The sequence below is a fragment of the Echinops telfairi genome, unplaced genomic scaffold (genome assembly GCF_000313985.2).
Source record: "Echinops telfairi isolate 266 unplaced genomic scaffold, ASM31398v2 ScPeMD7_7467;HRSCAF=8505_0, whole genome shotgun sequence".
In the NCBI taxonomy this organism is placed as follows: Eukaryota; Metazoa; Chordata; class Mammalia; order Afrosoricida; family Tenrecidae; genus Echinops; species Echinops telfairi.
The window spans coordinates 10,231,805-10,258,046 of record NW_022111367.1 but is presented as its reverse complement, the minus strand read 5'-3'; the positions used below and the strand labels follow the sequence as shown (position 1 = coordinate 10,258,046).

The 26,242-nt window shown below is 40.0% G+C and overlaps 1 protein-coding gene across 1 annotated transcript in view; it reads right to left on the bottom strand.

Moving 5' to 3' along the window:
• PCCA (propionyl-CoA carboxylase subunit alpha) overlaps positions 1 to 26,242 on the bottom strand; it is a 427,069-nt gene that overhangs the window by 390,012 nt on the left and 10,815 nt on the right. The window contains exons 2-4 of the mRNA XM_004704279.2: positions 20,692 to 20,769; positions 5,730 to 5,777; positions 5,577 to 5,645 (exon numbers count right to left, since the gene is read on the bottom strand). Of these exons, the coding sequence (XP_004704336.1) occupies positions 5,577 to 5,645; positions 5,730 to 5,777; positions 20,692 to 20,769 (195 nt within the window). The remainder of the gene's footprint in view (positions 1 to 5,576; positions 5,646 to 5,729; positions 5,778 to 20,691; positions 20,770 to 26,242) is intronic.

Genomic DNA, 26,242 nt, shown 5'->3' with positions numbered 1-26,242 from the left:
GGGAATCCAGGGCAGATGAGCCCTACAGGACCAGTGGTGTGAGTGGCGAAACAGGGAGGGTAAAGGGAGAATGGGTAGGAAAGAGGGAACGGATTACAAGGAACTATATGTGACCTCCTCCCTAGGGGACAGACAACCGAAAGTCCCACACAGCGGCTGGTAGTTTTGAACTGCCAATCATGAGGATTAAAGCCCAACTCATAACCACTACCCTACGAGGGCTTCCTCAAACAGTAGGCTCCAGGTAAAATCCTGGGAAACTAAAAAACTCTTTTGGGGACAGTCATGGGAATAAAGGAAGGGCTTTGAAGTCAAGATAAGTTAACTTCAAATCCCATTTGGTTATTGGGCATATTACTTCATGACTAAAGCTTCACTTTTACTTTTTCAAATAGAAGGAAATCATTCACTTCAAAGGGTTGTCATCAGAACCAAAAGAGATGATTTATAGCCATGAGGGAAATGCAAACCAAAACCATAATGAGATACCACCACATACTCAAGAGGATGGTTATCCTCAGAAAAACAAGTACCAAGAAGTCGGAACCCTCATGTATTGCTGGTGAGATTATAAAACGGTGCAACTCTTAATCAAACCATTTAGCAATTCCTCAAAACATTAGACATGACCTAGAAATAAATGTATTCCTGGCTGTCTACCCAAAAGACTTGATAGTGGAGACACAAACTCCCTTTTACTACCTTCACCTACATGTCTATCATTGCAACATTGTACAGATGCACAATAACCATGTATTAGCTCAACTGAAAGAATATAATACAAGCATCTTAGAATGCTTCTTCTACAATGACTGATTTTGATAACAAACCACTCCTCACTATCTCTCCAAAGACCAGTGAATTGGCTTTGGTTTGGGTTGGTTTGGGTTGCTCTGAGGGCCTGGAAAATGAAACATAAAAGGGAATTCATGTCTGGATGAGACTTACCATCCATTTTCCTTTCTCCTGCCGTGACCACTGTCCACTGGAGTACAATTACAATGTTTGGCGTTGGCCTCAGATCACATCCCCTGGATGCCAGCTCCTACACTAATCTCATCAGTATTGATTAACTTTTCCTGGGCAAAGACTTGCTCTAGATTAGTCTTTCCTCACTTCTCAAAGAAGGTGAAAGAACGTCAACAGAGAACAGAATCTCATACTATTTTAAGATAATCCAACAATAAGTCAGTAAAATAACATGTATACGTGCTCCCCAGAAACACCTGAAAATTCTCGATTTAATATAACAAACATCCTTTAAAGGAATAGCTTGGTTTACAACAAGCTACACATAATTCCTAAGGATCGAAAAACAAAGAGGAAGCCACAAACCACTGCAAATCTTGGAAAGTGGAAGCAAGAATTCCAAAAACCTGGAGGACTGTTGTTTAACAAGCATACTTGGAAGGGAACAAAATTCTGTAGGAGTTAAAGATTAGAAGAAAAACCCCTGGCATAAGACCGGATCACTAAAAGATCCAATTCTCAATGGAAGGGGAAAAAGCAGCGGAAGATAAAAATACGTAGCTGTATCTGCCCTGGTTAGAAGTAAGGGGAAAGTCTTTTCTGGAAGAAAACATGTGCCTATTCAGAAGGTATGTGTGTGCAAGTGCTATTTTGTAGTTTGTTGTGTCTTGGATTCTTGTTTTTCTTTTTTCCATGATCTTTATAATTCATCAACTTCTATCCCAAAAGATTAACATAAAAATTTGTCCCAGAGCAGTGATAGGCCAGAGGGTTTGCTAGAAACAAATTAAGTGTCCACCATTAGGGACCATGTCTGGAGCCCACACCCTGGAAGAATCTAACACTGAAGGCGCCCTCTATTGGGTCACAAGCCCCAACTAAACATGTTGGGGAAATATGTTAGGAGGATTATGTACATCTGGAAATTCCAAATAATCTCATAGTATGATCTAAGCTTAATAGATGTATGTCAAAAATTAATAAGACAGAAGAGAACAATCAAATAAATAAGAAACACAATTCAAAACAAGGAAAATTTAAAAAGACATGAAAGAGCAACAAATTTCTCAAGAGCCCATAAAGAGGACAACTGTTAACTGACCAAGTAATCACTGAGTAGGAATAATTCTCTAGATGGGCAGCAGTATTAACATTGAATTTTATATGAAAATTTGCTGGAGGACAAAATAGGAGCATGGACTCAAAGATTCAACCCACAAGGTATTAAATATCATTAAAATTAAAGAAAATAAACTATTGTAATGGAGAGAGCCAATAAAAATGACTTCAACCAAATTATCAAACTCAGTGTATCTAATAGAGCAGCCCAAATTATGACCTATTATGATAGAATAAGAAATAAACAGTTACCATTTACAAAGTAAACTCACCAAAAATAACTTTATGAAAAATATTTATATTGTTTTATGAAGAAGCAATCAGATAAATCTTGGCCTAGATGCCTCAAAATGCCAACATCATTAAAAAAACTTTAACGGGAGCTAAGGCAGTAAGACTACACACTACAGAACTCTCACACCAAATGTAATTCACGAATCTTGACAGGACTGTAAATCAAAGGAAAATACTAAAAAAGATCTTTGGGGCAATTACATAAATTTTAGTATAGTTTATATATTTGATGATATTGTAGAATAACTAGTAAAGGCTATTGCCTCTGTTTTCTAAATATGAAGGAGAATGTCCTGATTCCTGAGAGAAGAACGTTGAAGAAGTTAAAGGTATTATGACACATTGTATGACTTCAAATTCATCAGCAAAAATAAAAGGTACACATACACCTGCATACATAATATAGATAAGAAAGTTCATGGAAAAATGGAATTATATATAATCTTGAAGTTTCCTGTCTATGGGTAGAGGTGTAAAACAAAGGTTTTGAATGTTAAAATGGAAAATCTAAGTGAAGGGTATATAGAACGATTGTAATTCCTTCCATTTTTTCCTTTAAAAATACACCTCCCAAGGGCACAAACAGAAATGGCTAGCCTACAAAAAAGTACATAACATCAGTATTAATCAGGGAAATTCCAATTAAAGCTACAATGAGACAACACACTATAGCCACTTGTTGATGGGGTTTTTTAGGTGTCCTCTAGCCATTAAAGAAACAAACCACTGCTATCCAGCTGATCCCAACTCATTACAGGATCAGACAACCTCATCTTTGCCCCACAGAGCAGCTGGTAGATTTGAACTGTCAACCGTGCCATCAGGACTCATAACACTAACTGCTAACAGTGATAACACTAACTGGGAGTACAATACAGTACAAAACTGCCAGAATTATTTGGAAATTTCTTACAGTTAAACATACATAATGGCAGGCATCAGTAACTCATTGACTACACATGGGTCAAATCCAGTCTACACTCTGATTCTGTATAGCCCTCAAGCGAATAAGCTTTTACATTTTTAAAGGACTATTAAAAACAAGAAGAAAACACTATGGGGACCCTAAGTAGCCTGGAAGCCTAACAGATATTTACTATCTAACCAAAAGAACCAAACTCACTGCCATAGAGTCGATATCAACTTATAGAAACTCTGTAACACAGGTAGAACTGCCCCCGGGAGTCCACGAGACTAACTCTTTATGGAAGAAAACATCCCCGCTTTCTCCTGCTGAACCGCTCGTAGTTTCTAACTACCCAACAAATACCCAGTACATCACCAGGGCTCCATATTTACTATTGGGACAGATATTTATTTAATACCAAAACAGGAAAAGTTTACCAACTCCTGATCTAGGACCCAAGGGTTCCACCCAAGAGACATGAAAGCACGTGCACAAAAAGGCTTGTTATAGATGTCTTATTCAGAGTAGCTAAATGCTGGAAATGATCCAAATGTCCATCAACTGAGGAATGAAGACACAAATCGAAGTTTGCTCATACACCAGAACATTACTCAGGAGAAATGGGGTGGGGCGAATGGAGTCAGGAACTGCTGATAATGCACAACAACATCAACAAACTTCAAAAACATGACATTAAGTGAAGGCAGTCAGAAACAAAGAAATACATGATGCATGAGTCCACTTACGCCATGAACATGAAGGTAAAACTATGGCGATAGAAACAAGAGAGCCTGGCTGGAACAGACCTGAAGCAATTTTCTTGGAGGGATTGGAAACATTCTGTATCTCATTTGGGATGGTGAATACACAGGCAAATGCAAATGCCAAACACAAGAACTGAACATTTAAGTTACATCATTTGATTATTGTACCTAAATTTCAAAAAAATAAAATACTATCCAAAACTCTCAATCCCATTTTCTTCTTCATTCTCCTTCACTTCCTTGGACACAGAGGAGTACAGAACAACCACAAAACAAGGACCCCCTCGCAATACACTGCTAGATGAAACAAAAGAAGAAACCATAAAAATTAAAAAATCTTTGTATTAAATTGCTGTTGTTTGGTGTCGCCAAGTAGACTACAACTTACAGAGACCCTATAAAACAGAGTAGCACTGGTGCATAGAGTTTCCTAGGCTGTAGGGCGTGCAAAACCAGGTCTGTTCTGGAGCTACTGGTAGATTCACACTACCAGCCTTGCAGTGAGCAGCTGAGTGCTTACTCATCAGGGTGCCAGGCTCCTTATATTAAGTTACTCCTACTTCTACAAAAGTTGACCTGACAGGAAAAATATACTGAATGCCATCGAGTCGTTGCTGACTCATAGTGACCAAATACGACAGAGTAGAACTGCCCCCGTGGGTTTCCAAGACTGTAACTATTTACAGGAGTAGAAAGCCCCATTTTGTTTTGTTTCCCTACCCCCCTCCTACCCGCCCAAGCAGTATCGGGTGGTTTCAAACTGTGGACCTTGCTGATCACAACCCAATATGGAACCACCATGCCACTGTGGCTCCTCAACCTTACCAAGGGGGCCTGTTATTCAAGTAGTATTCAAGAAAGAAAAGAGGAAACATAATCTTCATTATAGTACAACTACTACATTTTGTAAAGTTCTAATAGTTTACATGCTTTCCCCAAGAATATTTTCTTTTTTGGGAATATTTTCTACTCACTCAGATTATATTACTGCTAGAAAATCCAGCTGTATTCAAAATGCCAATTAAAATTATATATAATTTATTGCTTTAAGCTATACCTTTTGTTCATATACAAATAGTATTAGATTATTTTTTAGTTATGAAACTTTCAGCTGAATATTAAATCACTTAGGAAAATTAAACAATTACAGTATTCCCTTAGTGACACGCAGTTATGCTGTGGGGCAAAATCTTCTCATAAATAGGATTGTATAAACATTTAATTAAGCTGACACTAACATCCTAAAACTTTGCTTAAACCTATTCCGGTGAAGAGTAATTATTCTGGCACTTTTCTTATTTGACTCTGGTTTTCAGAGCTTTGAAAAAGAATCATGAGCACATTCATAGAAGACACTGTGATGCTTCCATTTTGTTTAGTACAAAAGTGAACAATAACTCTGAATTTTTAAATTGAATATACACTTTTCAGGCCAAGAATAAAATTTAAAACCCTATACTCTTTTATTTTTTTAAAAGACTCAAAAATAAGCCTTGAAATAAATAATGCAAAAATATACTTACAGAACTAGCATCAACATCACTGTGTATGGCAACCGTCTTAATACCCATCTTCTTGCAAGTTTTAATAACCTATTTTAAGAGACAGTAATATCAACTGTTATTCATATTTAAATTAACTCACTAGTAATAAAATAAGATTAAAATTCTACTTACCCTACATGCAATTTCTCCTCTATTAGCAACAAGAATTTTATCAAAAGTCTAAAGAGAGAAAAAATATATTAGACATTATTCCACATGTACACACATGCACAACACACACACACACACAAATCACCTAAAAGTGAAAGCTCTCCTCTATTCTCCAGGAAAAGGCCATTACATTAACATTATTTTTACTTACTTACACAGTATTTATAATTAGTCACAAATTGCATAAAATATTACTGATGCTCTGGTTCTAGAAACATGAACTTCAGAATTGTATCTTTTTTAATGACAATATAATCACTTATGAAAACTCTAGGATCACAAAACACCATGGTTTTCCATAATTAACAGTATGATACTATTAACTATCATTTCTCATTAAAAACTACAAGTAATATGCCCATTTACAACTATGGAGCTGTTAAATTAATCTAAGATTTAGCCCTAGAATATTGTTAAACTATCAACTGATTAATTACTTTATACATAAGAAAACTAAGTAAGATTGTCAGAAAGAGATTTACCTGTTTATTGAGTAAGCAATTCAATTGTACGGATTATAAAAATTTGTGATAACATTAGAAGAACAAGAATTCCAGTAAACGTAATGGTACTCATTCAGAACCTTTATATAGGCCAAGACGCAGACATGCAAACAAAACCAAGGGATAGGGGATGGTTTAAAATCAGGAAAGGTGTGCATCAGGGTTGTATCCTTTCACTAGACTTATTTAATCAGTATGTTAAGCAAACAATCTGAGAAGCAGTACTATATGAAGAAGAATCTGTTATCAGAATTGGAGGAAGACTTATCAACAACTAGCATGTGATATGTAGACAATACAATCTTGCTTTCTGAAAACAAACAAGATTGAAGCACTTTCAAATGAAGGTCAAAGAATACAGACTTCAGTATAGACTACACCTCAATGTAAAGAAAACACAAGCAAATGGCATATTTCATTGGACAAATCTACTGCAAAAGACCTAGAAAGTCGGAAAAACCAAAGATGTCATTTTGAGGATTCAGATGCACCTGACCCAATCAATCCATGGCATTATCAATCACCATATTTATATGTGAAGGCAGGACAAAGAATAAGGAGGGTCAAAGAAGAATGGATGCATTTGAACTAGAGTGTTGGCAAAGAATATTAAATATGCCAAGGATTGCTTGAAGAACAAAAAAAAAATCAGTCAGAAGAACAGCCAGAATGCTCCTCAAAATCGAGGATGGTGTGACTGACTGTCTTACATATCCTAGACAGGTTAACAGGAGAGACCAGTCCCTGAAGAATGTCATCATCCTTGGTAGGGGGTTAACAAAAGGGAGGTAAATCCTCAATAAGAAGATTTGAAACAGTGCTTCAACAAGGTGAGGTAGTTAGTTTATTGTGCCAACCTGGCCAATAAACACATGTGGGGTTAATTGAAGGACAGAGGGATAAATAGCTCAGTGAGCCTTGTCTTTCTAGTTCTCGGGTCTCTCTCTTGCTGACGGTCAGACCAGCGTGCAGCTGCCTTTCCCCTACTTTAGCTGGCAAGGCTCACTTCCTGCAAGACATCCCCGAGAAGCCACATGGACCTACCCCGATGCAGCCCTGGGTGCTGGAGCAGCTGTATGGAGACCCCTGCCAGCATTGAGATGCTTACACGTTTACTGATTCAGCTTTCCTCCTGCAGTCGGCATCATAGTGTGTGTTTTGTCAGATTGAGGAGGACTTTGTGGATTGTTGTCGGACATATGGGTTAATGTTGGACTTGTGGGATCGGGCAGCACTGGGTTGGGATGTTTTCTTGATGTGCACTTAACCTTTATATAAAACTCTCTCTTATACATGAGTTTCTGTGGATTTGTTTCTCTAAAGTACCCAGACTAACACACAAGGTGACCAAAGAAAGGGACAAATGTGACAATGGCACACAACCGAGCCACGTTTTGTTCTGTTGTACACAGATTCTCCATGAGTTAGAGACAAGAAGAAAGTGTTAGGTAGCTAGCATAGGGACTGGGGCATCCGTTCTGCATGCTCCGAGGTTCGAGCTTATGGCAGAAAGGGGTGGTATACCTAAGTGGGCCTAACACCTGGATTGGCCCATCTAAGCCAGGTGAATTTGATTCAGCCAATAGGGTCGACCAGTATTGTTGACCGCGCCTCCCAATGGGGCCCCTGAAAAGGCCAGAGGTTTTGTCCTGGGCGCTTTTTCTTTCCCAGAGGCTGCTACATGATGTAGCACAGTTGGGCTGTGGTCCGGAGCGGCTAGGCCGCAGTCCCGCAACTGTGCCTGGGACTCATGTGACTTGTGTTCCATTTACTGTAGAACCTGAAACTGCTTCTATTCTCTATAACAAAAGCACCTAACAAAAACAGACTCTGGGAGTAATTACAAATTATATTGCCAAAAGAAAGTTTTCTAAGGCCATTTTAAAATACTAAAAACTTTATACAAAATTGCTTGACAATTGACTTGTTAATTTATCAAATTCAGGGAAATTACAGATCTCATAAATTGATTACCAAGGGAAAGTCTTATCTAAGTATAATTTATATATCATCTCTGTTGAGTTACAGCATTACATTATAGAATATTTTTAATAACTCAGAACAGATATCAATTGTATACATATTCAGAAATTTCCACACCAAAAAGGATCTTCCTTTTGAATACAAAGTTAAGGCTGAATAACTACAAGGACAGTGAATTACTTAATGTGGCCCTTCTGGCCAAAGTCTTAACGGTCACCAAGCCACCTTTCCTGCACGGGTCTGAAAGTGGGGGAAGAAACTGATAGGATTCATCTGTGAGTAAACGCAAACAAGATTCTTGGAATGCCACCTCCTGTGTATAAAATGAGCCCTCTGACAAGCAGGAGGAAGGATCTTTTTAGCAGCAAGAGCCAGGAATAGAGCTCACCCTCTAGATCTGAGATCCCCCTGTACAGGGACCCTCTTTGGTCCAGATGACGAGACCATCAGAGGAGCAGCAGCAGAACTAGAAGCCACATAATGAAATTTCCCAACCCATGGAGCAAGTAAAGCTGAGTGCTTTTGTGCAGGAAGCTGGTTTGCAGAGTAGGCTGCCTCTGGGCACTTAATTGGGGAAGTTGGACTTGTTGACCCATGAAGTGGAGTTGAATGCCATTGGGCTGAGGCTTACTGCAGTGGGATACCTCTGGGTAACTTATTAATTCAGGAAGCTGGGTTAGATAACCCCCAAGGCTTATACTGAATGCCTTCAGGTTGATGCTTATAACAGAGTGCTATGTCCTTTAGGCATTTGGTAGCCAACTCTGTAACATGTCCAGGTAAACAATTCAACCCTGAGCATTTCTCAACAGTATGACAACTTGTTGGCTTCTATAATAAATCCTTTAATCATGAAATTTGTCTTTGAGTTATGTGTAGCCATTGCAGTGGATATTGGAAACTAGAGGTACATTATAAAACATTAAGTCAGTGTATTAACCACCAAATTTTGAAACAGCTGAGGCAGCAAAATAGGAAAAGTAGTTCCATTTTGTGGGGGTCTACCGTACTGTTTGCCCAAAGCGAGCGATAATAATGGGAGGGGAGTGGAGGGTGGGACCTAGAGCAATCTAAGGGAGCTGCTAAAGCAGATACCTACATTTTATCTTGGATATTGGGCTATATTATAAAAGTATTTAATTGTCATGGGAGCACTGAGTAATTTTTTTTCTTCCTGTAAAGGGGGCAGTAGGCCAAATAAATTTGGGAACGTGTAGTCTAGAGATGTAAGTTCTAGCCCAGCTTCGCCACTAACAATCTATTTGGTTTAAAATAAAGGGATCCCTATAAGTCTTAATTTCCACATTCAGGCAGTCCTCAAGTAACTGACAAGATCCATCCCTAACTATGTCTTCAAGTTGAATTTACAGGTTATTCTGAACAGGCAGAGCTCCTAACTAGTCTTAACTTTAGTGCAAGAAAAGCTCAAAGACTTTTCAATTATTTAAAAGCTGCACATGGAGCAAATGAAAGTGATTTTGGTAAAGAATTTGTTGCAAGTAGGGGTTTTTGGTTCATTCATTTCAAACTATGGGCAAATTTGCATACCAGTTGTCCATAAATTTGCAAGTACCAGTTGTCAATAAATGGAAGTAACCAAGTAAACTGATGGTATTCTATTAGGAAACTATCTGATAAGGTGCATTTCCTGCTAGAAAATTATGTAAGCTAATCCTTTAAAAAATAACAATGATGCTAAGTAACCTCTATATAATGCATTTAGTACACAATTATTCGCAGGTTACTAAACTGTTGTAAGTTAAGTAGAATTACAGGAACAATCGTGGCTCAAGGATAGAATTCTCACCTTCCATGCAGGAGACTCAGGTTCAGTAGCCAGCCATGTACCACATGTACAACCACTATGCATCTGTCAGTCAAGGCTTACATGTTGCCATGATGTTGGAAGTGGAACAGTCAGAATGCTCCTTATAAGGGAGAATGGTGAAACTTTGGCTCATTACTTTGGATATGTTATCAAGAGGGACCAATCGCTAAAATCTAAGTCATCTTCCTTAATAAACTAAAAGGTAGTATGTAAAGAGGAACACTCTCAATGGGATGGATTGACACAGTAGCTGCAAGACTGGGCTGAAATACAGCAATGACTTGGAGAATGGTGGAGGACCAAGCAGTGTTTTGTTCACCTATACATACGTTTTCTGGGAGCAGGAATTAACCCAGTGGGCACATAACATCATGATGCTGAGCAAGCTTCAGCAGAGCTTCAGAGTAAGGCCGACAAGGAAGAAAAGCCTAATTGTAGGGAACAGGATTTCTCTTAAGTTGTCTCCCCAAAATATATGCCAGATTTAGCTTGAAAATAATTGTTCACTGGGCAGCAAAAGTAGTTCAGAGGTTATTCTCCCCAACATCGGCCATCTAGAGCGGCCAGACTGTAGGTCTGACTCACCCCAAATAGGGCCCATTCCTTTCTGTTATTGTTCCCTCGAAGCAGTGCCCATAGGCAAGCCTGGGACCACTCTAAGATGACTAAGCTTAGGTTACTATCTTGCCACACATGCCTCCCTATCCCTCCTCTTACTATTGCACGTTCACCCCTAGGTCATTCCCCTCCTATTGCTTGTATTGCCTATGTTACAACCCCTCTCTATGACGTAGGTTGTTATCTGCTATCAGGGGGCTTGCATGCCTCCTAGGATAGTAATTGCCTGTTTTATTGTATGAGACACCAGAATGATCAAACCTGTTCAAGGATGAATTGTATTGCCCCTCTCTGTGATGCATGATGCTGTGATGTATCCCCCTAAAGTAATATGATGTGTGGTTAGCAATAAATAAGGAGAGCTGCTTCCCAAGAGGGCGGCTCCCAAGAGGTGGCTGGCCGAGGGTGGCTGGCAGAGGGCAGCTGAGGAAGGAGGCCTGCTCCCAAGAGGGCGGTAGACGAGAGGGCAGCTCCCACGAGGGAGGCAGCTCCTGCTCTGGCAGCCGGGTTCCCCCCACGAGGACCACCAAGCAGGGCGGAGGTGAGCAATGTTACCATGTAATATGTCTGACTGTATTATTGTATTATCTCTCATGCTCTTGATGACTCTAATATAATACTTATATATTTCAACCATACAATTGTGCATTACTGAACCCAGAAGTAGTATTACTGAATCCGAGTAGTAGTAATAGGAGTATTAGCGGTGGGGGCTGGCCCCCCACCTCCCTCAGCGTCATTTTTTTATTTAATACTACACCTAATAATCTTCTTCCAAATATCAACCAATGGAAACCCTTTGGATTACAACAGTCTGATACACAGCCAATGATGGAAATAATGCAGGTATTGATATTTCCTTCCATTGTGGAGAAGGTCACTAAGAGTCAAGAGTGACAAACATTAACTAATAGCAAAATGGAACTAGTCTATTTGGTGCAAGAAAAACTATTTAGTTATATTTATAAAAGTTATATCTGATTGAGGTAATTAGTTTATTGTGCCAACCTGGTCGATAAACACATGTAGGGTTAATTGAGATTATTGGCTCAGTGAGCCTTGCCTTTCTAGTTCTCCAGTCTGTTGCTTTCTGATGGTCGGACCAGGGTGCAGCTGCCTTAGCCAGTTCCCTGCTTTAGTTGGCAAGGCTCACTTTCTGTATGACATCCCCGAGAAGCCGCATGGACCTACCCCAATGCAGCCCCGGGTGCAGGAACAGCCATGTGGAGACCCCTGCCAGCGCTGAGATGCTTACACGTTCACTGATTCGGCTTTCCTCCTGCAGTCGGCATCATAGTGTGTGTTTTATAAGATGGAGGAGGACTTTGTGGATTGGTGTTGGACATATGGGTTAATGGGTTAATATTGGACTTGTGGGCTTGGTCAGCACTGGGTTGGGATGTTTTCTTTTTTTTTTTTTTTTTGTTTTCTTTTTTTTTTTTTTAAACATTTTATTAGGGGCTCATACAACTGTTATCCCAATCCATACACACATCAATTGTGTAAAGCGCATTTGTACATCGTTTCTCAAAACATTTTCTCTCCATTTAAACCCCCGACATTAGGTCCTCATTTTTCCCCTCCCTCCCCGCTCCCCCCTCCCGCATGAGCGGGATGTTTTCTTGATGTGCACTTACCCTTTATATAAAACTCTCTGTGGATTTGTTTCTCTTTTTTTTCATTATTTATTTTTTTAATCATTTTACTAGGGGCTCATAGAACTCATCACAATCCATACATACATCAATTGTGTAAAGCACATTTGTACATTCATTGCCCTCATCATTCTCAAAACATTTGCTCTCCACTTAAGTCCCTGGCATCAGGTCCTATTTTTTCCCCCTCCCTCATGAACCCTTGATAATTTATAAATTATTTTGTTATATCTTGTCCTGTCTGACACTTCCCTTCACGCACTTTTCTGTTGTCCGTCCCGCAGGGAGGAGGTCACATGTAGATCCTTGTAATCGGTTCCCCCTTTCCAACCCACTCTCCCTCTACGCTCCCAGTATCGCGACTCAACCACTGGTCCTGAAGGGATCATCTGCCTTGGATTCCCTGTGTTTCCATTTCCTATCTGTAACAGTGTACACCCTCTGGTCTAGTCAGACTTGCAAGGCAGAATTCGGATCATGATAGTGGGGGTGGAGGGAGCACTTAGGATTTGTTTCTCTAATGTACCCAGACTAACACACTGATCTAAATGGTCCATATAGAATCTCGGAATTGAAAGAGGCCCACAAAGTCTTTATTTAGTGTTTATCCTACAAACCTTAAAAAATGGTGGCATTTCATAAGGAGGTATACTCCTACTTTGATAGAACCCTGAGCCATCAAAAAGCAGTTCAAATGAGCACCTAAATTATCTTAACTTCATCTCAGGCCTAAGACTGTAAAATAATCTGCTTTCTTACTCAAATGACCATGGTAAGGCCCTGTTGAACTGTAAGTACAGAGTAAGTTCCTGGGTTACAACTCTCTGAGTTACAGACAAGTGGTACTTTCCCCTTTAACAAATAAGTCTGTTCGCATTTTGAAATGACTGAACCAGTCCCTTACTCACCTCACTGCCATCAAATCCATTCAGATAAGAATTTACTTAACAAATATGATATATAACTGGCATTTGTGACAGGAACAATAAACAAACCAATACAATATTTAATGAAGGACTATAAGGATGTCAAGAATCCCAAAGAAGTAGAAAGGTAGGATTGACTGCAGCCTTGCTGTGAAAGATTAGGCTGCCAAGTTGAGTTGACAATTTAGCCATACTAGTAACATCACCTTCAACCCACTCAGCCCTATGTAAACCTGTACAGTCCACAGGTTACCCAATGAGTCTGCCCTTAGGGTATAAAAGTTATTGCCACAGACATTGAAAGTAAGCCTCATATAAAGTGTATAATTAGCCTGCTTTCCAACTCTTTCCCTCTTGACAGAGCCTGATGTAGTGTGTGTATGGGGGGTTGGGGGGGCGGGTTGATTTTGGTTTTTGAGCCCTTTCTTCCCAGGGAAAGCATCCCACCATAGCAAGTATCAATTATAATCAGAGCTGGCCCACTAAGCATTCGGACAATCAGCAACCTACAATTAATCCTGGAACAAAAGAACATCAGTAGAAATATGTACCAGACCAACTCAGATAACTTTTAGAAGGGAGAAGCTAAGTAACTTCCTGGCCCCAAATCTGCCCCAATGCATATTCATGATCATTTATCTGAAATCTATTACATATTCAAAATGCCCTCAATGTACTTCCTAGAAATATGTATAAAACTGCACAATCCCTCCCATCCCACTCTTTTTTTCAAAGGCTTGTCTCCCAACTTTAGTCTCAACTTGATCAACCAAACAAAAATTTCCTCCACTTTCAGTGAGTTTCTGTCTTGGTTTCTCAGCCATGCCAAGCAAGATCTGGGTTAACACCAATAAGTGCGGGAAAAGATCCATCACTGACAAGTGAAGCTGTAAGTTTCTTCACTACTGCATTAGACCAGTACTTCTCCAAGTGGATGGTACCACTTGCTGGAGGTGCTGAATGAGCCAGGGGGCTGCAAAAGAACATACCAGCACTTTATCGTGGATTATGGGGTACAGTACAAACGTTTTTAACTGACACGGTAAAGCTGATTTTTTTATTCCATGAAAATGGAGCAATAGACTGAATAACTTTGGTGACCGATGCTCAGGCAATGGCAGAGCCAAGGGGATGACAAAGATAGCAAATATGACTCACAGATATGGATGGCAAACGTGTACATGCTTAGTGAGTTCCAAGGTGGAGCTCATTATAAATGTTCTACATCAAGATAATTATGCTCATCTTTTTATTTTTGATGAATATCAATAATCACCATTGGGTAAGTGGTTAATACTTCCTATAACTTCCCTATGCAATCATAACGAAAAAGCAAATCTTTTATTTCTTTTTTTTTAATTTTTAAATCATTTTATTGGGGGCTCGTACATCTCTTATCACAATCCATACATATATCCATTGTGTCAAGCACATTTGTACATTTGTTGCCATCATCCTCAAAACATTTTCTACTTGAGCCCTTGGTATCAGCTCATTTTTGCCCTCCCTCCCTACCCTCCCTCCCTCTTGAGCCCTTGATAATTCATAAATTATTTTGTCATGTCTTATACTCTCCGACATCTCCCTTGACCCACTTTTCTGTTGTCCATCCCCCAGGGAGGGGGTTATATGTAAATCCTTGTGATCAGATCCTCCTTTTTACCCCACCTTCCCTCCACCCTCCTGGTATCGCTACTCTCATTATTGGTCTTGAAGAGTTTATCTGTTCTGGATTCCCTGTGTTTCCAGTTCCTATCTATACCAGTGTACATCCTCTGGTCTACACTGATTTGTAAGATAGAATTGGGATCATGATAGTGGGGGGGTTGGAAGCATTAAAGAACTAGAGGAAAGTTGTATGTTTCCTCGTTGCTCTACTGCACCCTGACTGGCTCACCTCCTCCCCGTGATCCTTCTGTAAGGGGATATCCAATTGCCTACAGACCGGCTTTGGGTACCCACTCCACACGCCCCCTCATTAACAATGTTATTCCCAAGAGGCAAGCGAATTTTGGGAATGATTAGGGCAACAAATGTATAGATGTGCTTTACACAATTGATCTATGTATTGTGATGAATTGTATGAGCCCCAATAAATTGATAAAAAAACAATGTTATGATTTTTTGTTCTTTGATACCTGATACCTGATCCCTTCAACACCTCGTGATCACACAGGCTGGTGTGCTTCTTCCATGTGAGCTTTGTTGCTTCTCAGCTAGATGGCTGCTTGTTTATCTTCACGTCTTTAAGACCCCAGATGCTATATATTTTGATAGTCGAGCACCATCAGATCTTCACATTTGCTTATGCACCCACCAAAAAGCAAATCTTAAGATAAAATTCTGCCACACAGGCAAACATGTATTTATTTATTTTAATTTAATAAATCATCTTATTGGGGGCGCTTACAGGTTTTTTTTAATTAAATATGTTTATTGGAGGCTCTTACATCTCTTATCACAATCCATATATTCATCCACTGTGTCAAGCACATTTGTACATATGTTGCCATCATTTCCAAAACATTTACTTTCTACTTGAGTCCTTAGTATCAACTCCTCTTTTTTTCTCTCCCCCACCCTTCCACCCTTGTGAATCCTTGGTAATTTATAAATTATTTTTATTTTCATATTTTACACCATCTGCTGTCTCCCTTCACTCATGTTTCTGTTGCTCATCCCCAGTAGGCGGGGATGGGGAGGAGGAGGGAGGGAGTAGTGGTGTACTTCGATAACTGTGGTCAGTTCCCCCTTTCTCCCCCTTCTCTCCTTACGTTCCCCTCACCTCATGGTATCGCTATTCTCATTATTAGTCCTGAGGGGTTTATCTGTCCTAGATTCTGTGTGTTGAAAGCTCTTAGCTGCTCCAGTGTACATGCTCTGGTCTAGCCAGATTTGTAAGATAAAATTGGGGTCATGATAGTTGGGGGAGGAAGCATTTGAGAACTAGAGGAATGTTATGTGTTTCATCGATGCTATATTGCACCGTGGCTGTATCCCTTCCTTGTGACCCTTCTGTGAGGGGATAGCCAATTGTCTGTGAATGGGCTTTGGATCTCCATTCAGACCCCTCTCGTTAGCATCAAAATGGTTGTTTGTTTGGGGTCTTCTGATGACTGATACCTGATCCTGTCAACCCCTCATGATCACAGGGGTTGGTGTGCTTCTTCCATGTGGTCTTTGTTGCTTCCCTACTGGATGGCTGCTTGTTTAACTTCAAGCCTTTATGAACCCAGACACTATACTTGTAATAGCCAGGCACCATCAGCTTTCTTCACATTCTTCACAGAGTTTATCTGTCCTGGATTCCCTGTGTTCCCTTATGCACCCATTTTGTCTTCAGCGATCATGTCTGGAAGGTGAACATCACAGAGTGCCAGGTTATTAGAACAAAGTGTTCTTGAGTTGAGAAAGGACTTGAGTAGAGGCCCAATGGCAAACAGTTATTAACAAACATGCCAACAGTTTTAAAAACCTGCTCAATAATATCAAGTTCAGTGATATCTCAAACTTCCTGTACTTTTTAATGCTCAAACAGCCTGCATGAAAAATTCTCCTAAGGTGGGGTAGAAAGGGGGAACCGATGACAAGGATCTACATATAACCTCCTTGGGGGACGGACAACAGAAAAGTGGGTGAAGGGAGACGTCGGACAGTGTAAGATATGACAAAATAATAATTTATAAATTATCAAGGGTTCCTGAGGGAAGGGGGAGAGAGGAGGGAGGGGGGAAATGAGGAGCTGATACCAAGGGCTCAAGTAGAAAGCAAATGTTTTGAGAATGATAATGGCAAAAAAATGTACAAATGTGCTTGACACAACGGGTGTATGTATGGATTGTGATAGGAGTTGTACAAGCCCCCAATAAAATGACTTTTTTAAAAGTACACAGTCCAAAAAATAAATTGGAAAAATTCTCCTAAGGCAAAGACAGCACTATTGTGATTTAGCTAATTGTACTGTTAGACTCAGCCCTCAGGAATCCACCAGACCATTCACAATGGAGGGACCCCAATCAATGAGAAGAAAAATGTGAATCAGAATGTCAAATTCTCAACAAATACAGACATTACAACTGGAGGAATCCTCACGGCTACCACCCGGAGATACTCTAAAATCTGTGAACCAAAACTATCCCCTGGAGTCACCTTGTAACTGAATAATAGGTTGCTCACAAAGTAATGAATGCCACCCTTAAGTACGGTGCTCTCTTTTAAAAAGGATCTGCCTGAGATCAAATGAACAACAGTTACTTGAAAAAGCATGGACAGGGGGGGGCAGTGACGCTAGTTTAATGGAAAGGAGCAACTACCATGAAAGTGATGAGAATGTTGACACGATGTGAAGAATGTAATCAATGCCTATGAACAGCATGGGCAGAAATTGTTGAATGAGAAGTTGTTTTGCCAGGTACACTATCTTGCTAACTACAAGGTCAGCAGTTTGAAACCACCACCCACTTCCACAGGAGAAAGACAGGGTTTTCTACTTCTGCAAAGAGTTACTGTCTCGCAAACTCACAAGAGCAGTTCCACCCTGTCCTAATGGGTCACTGTGAGTTGGCATAGACTCAAAGGCAGTGAGTTTGTTTGGGTTTATTATCTCAAGCATGTTTCCCCCACTCACCTGCCACCATCTCTAATAGTTACCAGTAAGCATTGGTCTCTGTCTATATCTCCATTCTTGTCTTTTAACAAAAATGTAATATATATTGTATAATATTTATCCTTTTGTGATTAATTTATTTTGTCTGCCCATGCTTTCCTCTTGAGAGAGCACCCAGACTTGATCCCTGAATTCAATAGTCCTGTGCTCAGCCAATGGTCTGAAGGATCTTTTTTTTAAAAATTGCTTTTGTAGTTTTGTTGATAGTGTACATGGCACTAAGAAATATGCAAGAAAAGGATCTTTTAGGTGTAGGACACAACTTTACACCGCCACCACCAACCAAAAAATATGAGTGTGGTTATACTACAAATATGTATGTAGACATATATATGGGAATGGGAGTACATACTTATGTACAGATAGGTGTATCTGTATGCATATGTTATATATGTGTATGCATATATAATTAACCATATAGACATAGCCAAATGCCTTGCAAAACCAATTTTTTTAGGCTTAAAGACTTAGGACCATAGTCCCACAGCACAACTCAGTTGAATGGCATAATAAAATTCACAAAGTATAAATGTTCTACATACCAATGTGGTGAGTACTGTTTGGGGGTCTTAAAAGACAGTAAGTGGCCATCTGGGATACAACTATTGGTATCTACCCATCAAGAACAAAAAAGAAAGAAAGACCAAATACTTAGGAGAAGAAAGTAGGCTATAGAACAAACAGTTTACATGAATCTTGGCCACTACTCTGAAATCAAAAGAAGTATTAGATGGTACCTGGCTCTCACTACCCACTGATGTGACCACAATATACTGATCCAGAAAAGTGTGGATCAAAACTCAAATTATTCAAAAGTCCTGACGTAGAGGACTAGTTGAGACTAAATGACTTTCCGAGACTGTTGTCCTGAGATACTCTTTAAATCATAATTCAAAATTATCCCTTGAGGTCGCCTTTTAGTTAAATAACAGATTTATCTCACAAAATAAAATCAAGACTGTCAGTCACGAGTATTAAAGGTCTTTGAAAATCTTTAATATGTAGGAGACCAAAGGGTCGCAGTTCCTGTAAAGCAAAGATGAGAAGGTGAGGGGCGGGGAAAGTAAAGTACGGACAGTGGTGTAAGCAGAACGAAATGAATGAGAAGGGTGACACCCTGGGAAAGCACCTCTGTATAATCGACATAAAAACTGTAAACAGGAACCTAATGTGACATGTGAACTTTCAACTTAAACAATAAGGTATTATATTAAAAGTACAAAGAACAAAGGGATATGGATTGGTAAAGCCTGTTAATATAAGGCCAAGTGTTTCTCTAAAACATGTTAGTCAATACACATAACTCATACACCACTAACTTCATCAGTGAGAGCCCCTTTCAACATGTATAATGCTAGTGAATTTATAGAACAAAAAGATGGCTGAATCACTTCTACCATTCTCCTCTGAAATGTGGCCTCCTGAATGAACGCTGCCTCCATACTCTGAGGGAATCCCAACAGTTAATGGCTTGGCTGTTAACCAAGAAGAAGGGATTTGAATTTCTACTCAGAGAGCCTCAGAACAAAAGTCTGACAATCTATTTCTAAAAAACCAGCCATTAAAGAAATCTAGGGAGCATAGTTCTTAATCTGACACACATGGTATGGCCATAAATCAGGATCAACTTGATGGCAATTAGTCTCCTCACCACTCCTAAAGTAATCCTAATCAAGATAGCTAATGACCTCTCAAACATTGACATATATTTGCATGCATGCATGCACACACACACACACACACAAAGCCTAATACTATGCTAAAGTTTTTTATAATAGAAAGTTTATCATAGCTAATTCATCTGGAACTACACTGTCCAATTCAGGGGCTAAAGGCAAAAGTATCTTTTAGATCCCAAGATCCCTGCACAATAAACCTCTTCAATCCAGGAGAGCTGGGAAGGCAGAGGAGCAGTGGAGAAGCAGTGACAGAAGAGCAACAGCAGAACCAGGCACAGGTGAAATCCTTGGCCAAAGAAATACACCTATGCTCCTTAAGGAAGGCGGCTCACTTGCTGAGTAGGATGCATTCAAGGGGAACTAGGTTTTCTTGCCCACAGAGCTAGAACCTAGCACCTTCAGACTGCTGCTTATGGCAGAGTACTAGCTCTTTGGGCATTTTTCAGTAGCATTGAAAGAGCTTTGTAACATTGCCTGAGCAAAGCAGTAATCAATGGGCCATGTAGCTGAGAAGTCAAGTAATCAGAGAGAGGAATGTCTGTAGGGATGACTGAGAAGACATACTTCTGACCAGACGAACTGTATCCTGAGCAATCTTGATGCTAAATTGTAACCTACTGATTTCCTTAGAAAGATCCATAATGTTAAGTATTTTCTGTGAGTCTTGTGTGGCCATTGCAATAGATTGTTGAACCCCACAGGGGAAGCAGAGTACCTTGGGAGAGGAGAGAGGGAAGTTGGTTTCAGAATAGGTTAAAAAAAAGTAAAGGCATGTCTAACCTCCACTTTAGCCTTAGATTGACGTTACGTTGCATTCTCCTTGCCCCTTGTGAAGTCAGTCAGAGGAGGTCAAACATGGCTCCCACATGATCTTTACAAACAGATTCAAGTTTTCGCCCACAAAGAAAAAAAAAGAAGCAAAATGCACTTATGAAACCTATACTAACAGAGCAAGAAATGATTATATAACATTAATAAAATGTAATGTGTTCACACTGAACACAATGTGAAGAGAGAAAGTGAAACGAGTAAATCAGCAGTTGAGAGTATGTTTAAAATACTTACTTTTTCATTACGATCATATCCCACTGAAGAGAGACTACGGGAAACCATTAAGCACAATCTTGAATAGTGTGGAACATGCTGCAAAAAAAAAAAAGCGAAATAAATTATCAAAACTGAAACTGTTTCCCTAGGATATTTTATCTAGTTTGCTTCCGGTTAAGATGTTTTATCAATCATTGCCTGGAGTCCCACAGAATATGCCATAGTAACGGAAGATAAGTCATTAACAGACATATCATGCTTGCACACAGGAGAAATCAAAAGCATTAAAATAAACTCCAAGGTAGTATAATGACAAGCCTCAATGTGCCAAGTGAAATTTGAAGAAAGGCCTTTATGGCCATGTAGCCTGATAGACGAGGGTCAGAAACGTCACATACCTAGAGAACTTGACAAGAACACAAACTCAAAGTCTTGGCCTTCAAGAAGCTTCATTTTACCTTATTATTATTTTATTTTATTTTTTTTAAGAAACTTCATTTTAAAAGTAAGCAAAAATATTGGAAACAACTGAAATATTCTTCAGTGGGTACCTGGAAAAGCAAAACTGTGATACATCCATACAATGATGGTCTCATGAGCAACTTTTTAAATGCATTATCAAATCATGAAGAGTCACAAAGAATTCTTTTTTTTTGTTTAATCGCTTTATTGGGGGCTCATACAACTCTTATCACAACCCATACATACATCCATTGTGTCAAGCACATTCGTACACATGTTGCCATCATCATTCTCAAAACATTTGCTTTCTACTTGAGCCCTTGGTACCAGCTCCTCATTTTTCCCCCTCCCTCCCCACTCGCCCCGCCCCCACGAACCCTTGATAATTTATGAATTATTATTATTTTGTCATATCTTATACCATCTGACGTCTCCCTTCACTCACACCTCTGCTGTCCATCCCCCAGGGAAGAAGTTATATGTAGATCCTGGTAATCTGTTCCCCCTTTCTCGCTCACCTTCCCTCCACCCTCCCGGTATCGCCACTCTCACCAACGGTCCTGAGGGATTCATCTGTCCTGGATTTCCTGTGTTTCCAGTTCCTATCTGTGCCAGTGTACATCCTCCGGTCCAGCCGGATTTGCAAGGTAGAATTGGGATCATGATAGTGGGGGGAGGAAGCATTCAAGAACTAGAGGGAAATTGCATATTTCATTGTTGCTACACTGCATCCTGACTGGCTCGTCTCCTCCCCGCAGCCCTTCTGCAAGGGGATGTCCAATTTCCCACAGATAGGCCCTGGGTCCCCACTCCACACTTCCCCTCATTCACAATGCTAAGATTTTTTTAGGGGGGTGGGAGGGTCTTTGATGCGTGATACCTGATCCCTTCGACACCTTGTGATCTCACAGGCTGGTGTCTTCTTCCATGTGAGCTTTATTGTTTCTCAGTTAGCTGGCCCCTTGTTTATCGTCCAGCCTATAGGACCCCAGATTCTATATCTTTTGACAGCCGGGCACCATCAGCTTTCTTCACCGCATTTGCTTATATACCCGCTTTGTCCTCAGCAATCGTGTCGGGGTACGCTGGTGTGCTTCTTCCACACGGGCTTTGTTGTTTCTTTAGCTAGATGGCCACCTGTTTATCTTCAAGCCTTTAAGACCCCAGATGCTGTATATTTTGATAGCCGGGCACCATCAGCTTTCTTCACCACTTTTGCTTATGCACCAGCTTTGTCCTCAGCAATCGAGTCGGGACAGGCTGGTGTGCTTCTTCCATGTGGGTTTTGTTGTTTCTCACCTAGATAGTCACTTGTTTATCATCAGGCCTTTAAGGCTTCAGATGCTATATCCTTTTGTAGCCGGGCACCATCAGCTTTATTCACCACATTTGCTTGTGCACCCATTGTCTTCAGTGATTATGCCAAGAAGGCGAGCATCTCAGACTGCCAAATTGTTAGAACAAAATGTTCTTGTGTTGAGGGAGTACTTGAGCAGGGGCCCACTATCCATCTGTTTCCTTAACACTAAACCTATAAATATATGCACATAGATCTATTTCCCCCTGGTCATATATAAATATATTTACATCTGTATATGCCTGTATTTAGATCTCTATAACTAGCCTTTGCCTCCTAGTTCTTTCCTCTATTTCTTTCTACTTTCCTCTTGTCCCACTATCATGTTCACCCTTCATTTGGGTTTTAGGAATTCCTATCGGTTATACTGACTACTCTTAATCCAGCCCTGCCAGACCTCTTACACCCTCCTTGCCACTGATTTTGTATCACTGGTTGTTCCCTTGTCCCTGGGTTTGTTAACACCCACTTCCTTTCCCCCGCTTCCCCTTCTCCCATGTCCCCCCAGAACTGTCATCCCGTTGTTCTCTTTTCCGGCTTGTTTATCCCGCCTATCCCTTCCAGGTAGACATCCTATGTACCATCACAAGACTGAGTACAACAAAGCAACAATAGAAAGTAAAACAATAGCTACAACAAAAACAACAAAACCCTATAAATAGTTCAGGGTCTATTTGTTCTCCTTCATGAGTGCTTTCCAGTCTAGTCTGACAGGGTGCCATGCCCTGGCCTCACGTCTATCCCGGGGGACTTCATTGCTCTGCTCCCCCAGTTGCTCTGCTGCATCATCCTCCCCCTCCCCCCCCATGGCTGGCTCCGGTGTAGTGAGCTCCAGACAGGCACAATTCCCGCCATGTGTCTCTAGTGTTGTCCCCAATGGTGCTATGGGTCAATAAGGAACACTGTGTCCCATGGTGAGGTTGGCCGTGGGGTCGTCTCTGTGCATAGCTGCTCTGAGCAGAAACATTGTCCTCGGGGCTTGGTGAGCCAGGATGTGCTTCACTCTTTTTTTTTTTCCCCCTTTCCCCCCTCGTTGGCTCCTGTGTGCTCTGATCAGAAAAGTCCCTTTTCTTGAGCTGTAGCTTCAGTGCTGTCCACTGAAGTGAATTCTTTGGGGGAGGGAGGGAGGGGGGAAAGAAGAATTCATAAGTGTTTACATGCAAGTTCAAGTTGAAACAGAAGAAAATTAAAACAAGTCTACAAGAGTCGAGATGTCCTTTAGTATATTAAAACAAAACAAACAAACACCTCACTGCCATAGAGTCAATTCCAACTTACAGCAACCCTACAGCGCCGAGTATGACTCCTGCTATGGGTTTCTGATTATGTAGATCTTTATAGTAGCAGAAAAAGCGTCACAAAAACCTCTTCTTTCTTCCATGGATTTAAACTGCCCCAACTCGTAATCCACCATAGTACCAGAGCTCCTATGACGTTGAGTATACCCAGCCTAAATTTAGAGAACACCTCGAGAGCAGATTTGACACACTGAACACTGATGCCGAGAGACCAGACAAGTTGTAGAATGACATCAAGAAGATAATAGATGAGGAGAAGGAAAGGTTACAAGACAGAAAAAGGAGAAAACCAAAGTGGATGCCATGTCATGAGAGAGTTTGACACTTGCTCATCATCACAGAGTAGTAAAGCAAATGGAAAAACTGAAGTAAAAGAGCTGAATAGAACATTTCAAAGGTCAAATCTAGAAGACAGAGTCAAACATTATAATAAAATGTAGAAAGACAAGGAATTAAAAACCGAAAGAGAAAAACAAACTCAGTATTTCTCAAGACGAAATAACTGAAAAAACAAAAAGGAAGCCTTGATTTACTATTAATAGATTATGTGGGGAAAATACTGAAAAATACAGGAAGGAAGCATCAAAAGACAACAAAAGGAATACAGAGTCAATATGCCACACATAAAAAAAAAATTGACCAACACTCAATCATTTCAAGAGGTAACATATAATCAAGAACTGATGTCACTGAAGGAAGAAGTCAAAGCTGCATTGAAGGCATTAGCGAAAACCATAGTTCTAGTAATTAATTGATAAAATGCCAACTGAAATGTTTCAAAGAGCTGGTGCAAAACTGGAAGTACTCACTAATCTATGCCAAAAATTTAGAAGACAGCTATCTAACCAAATGACTAGAAGAGATCTATATTTGTGTCCATTCCAAAAGAAGATGATCCCATAGGATGTGGAACTTATCCAACAATATCATTAATATCATATAAAAGTAAACTGTGCTGAAGATAATTCAAAAACCGATGCACCAGTTATGGACAAGGAACTGCCAGAAACTCGGGCTGGGAGGGCTTCCATTGCTGACATCAGAAGGGTTTGGCTGAAAGCTGAGAATGCCAGAAAGCTATTTGAATTATGGTGCTATATTATACTATGAGCCCCCAATAAAACGATTTAGAAAGAAAGAAAGAAAGCCTGGAGTGCCAGAAGAACAAACACATCTGTCATGGAGGAAGTGCCGCCAGAATGCTGCTTAGAAGCAAAGGTCGAGAAACTTTGTCTTACTTTGGACATATTTTCAGGAGGGACCAGTCCTTGAAGAAAGATGCTGAGCTTAGTAGAGAATCAGAGAAAAAGAGTAAGACGGTGGGTGAAGGGAGACGCCTGGCAGTGTAAGATAAGATATAATAATAATTTATAAATTACTAAGGGTTCATGAGGGAGAGGGGAGTGGGAAAGGAGGGGGAGGGGGGAAAAGGAAAATGAGCTAATTCCAGGAACCCAAGAGGAAAGCGAATTTTGAGAACGATCAGGGCAACAAATGTATAAGTGTGCTTTACACAATTGATGTATGTATTGTGATGAATTGTATGAGCCCCAATAAAATGATTTTTTTAAGAACCATTAAAAAAAAAGATACACACACGCATACACACTCACAAGATGGACTGACACAGTGGCTACAACAATGGGCTCAAACAGAGCCACTGTGAGGATGGCCCAGGACCAGGCAGTGTTTTCTGTTGTTCATAGGGTGGCTATGAGGCAGAGCCAACTTGACGGCACCATAGCAACAGTAGACAGCTAATGCAGACAAACTAAACACACTGTCCAAGAAGGTGGTGCCGCAGATCTTAGTTAGGGCTTAATTGCTCTGAGGTTAACAACAACAAATGCAGAATTGTTTAGTGGACATACAATTAGTTTTACAGAACTTGAAAAAGTATGCATTAAGTTTCTAGGGGGCCTTTTGGAATAAAAACATTAGGGCATATAGACTCAATCTCATAAAAGCAAACCATACTTGGCACAACAGAAGAGATACATTTCTATCGCATGAGTATTCTGAAATGTTTGACTAAGTAGCCTAACTCTATAAAATGTTTAGTTAGGCCTGATGACTATGAATTTACTTTCACAACACTACCAATAACATAAAACTACAATTAATAGTATTTATACTACATAGTTTTAAAAAATAAATCAAGTTGACCACAATTTCTTATGATCTGGTCAAAACATATAGCAGAAAATCACACTAGGCCTAATCAATTAAATTGTTTGTTGAATTAAAAAAAATACTTAGCTCAAAAGATCTAACAGATCAGGATTTGATCGCACACACTTCCACAACCCACACTCTCACTGCACACATGCTCTTCCCACTTGTGGGCACTGTGGATTTTTTTTTAAATATTTTCTTTCTTTTTTTTTTTTAATCAATTTATTGGGGCTCATACAATTCATCACAATACATAGATCAATTGTGTAAAGCACAT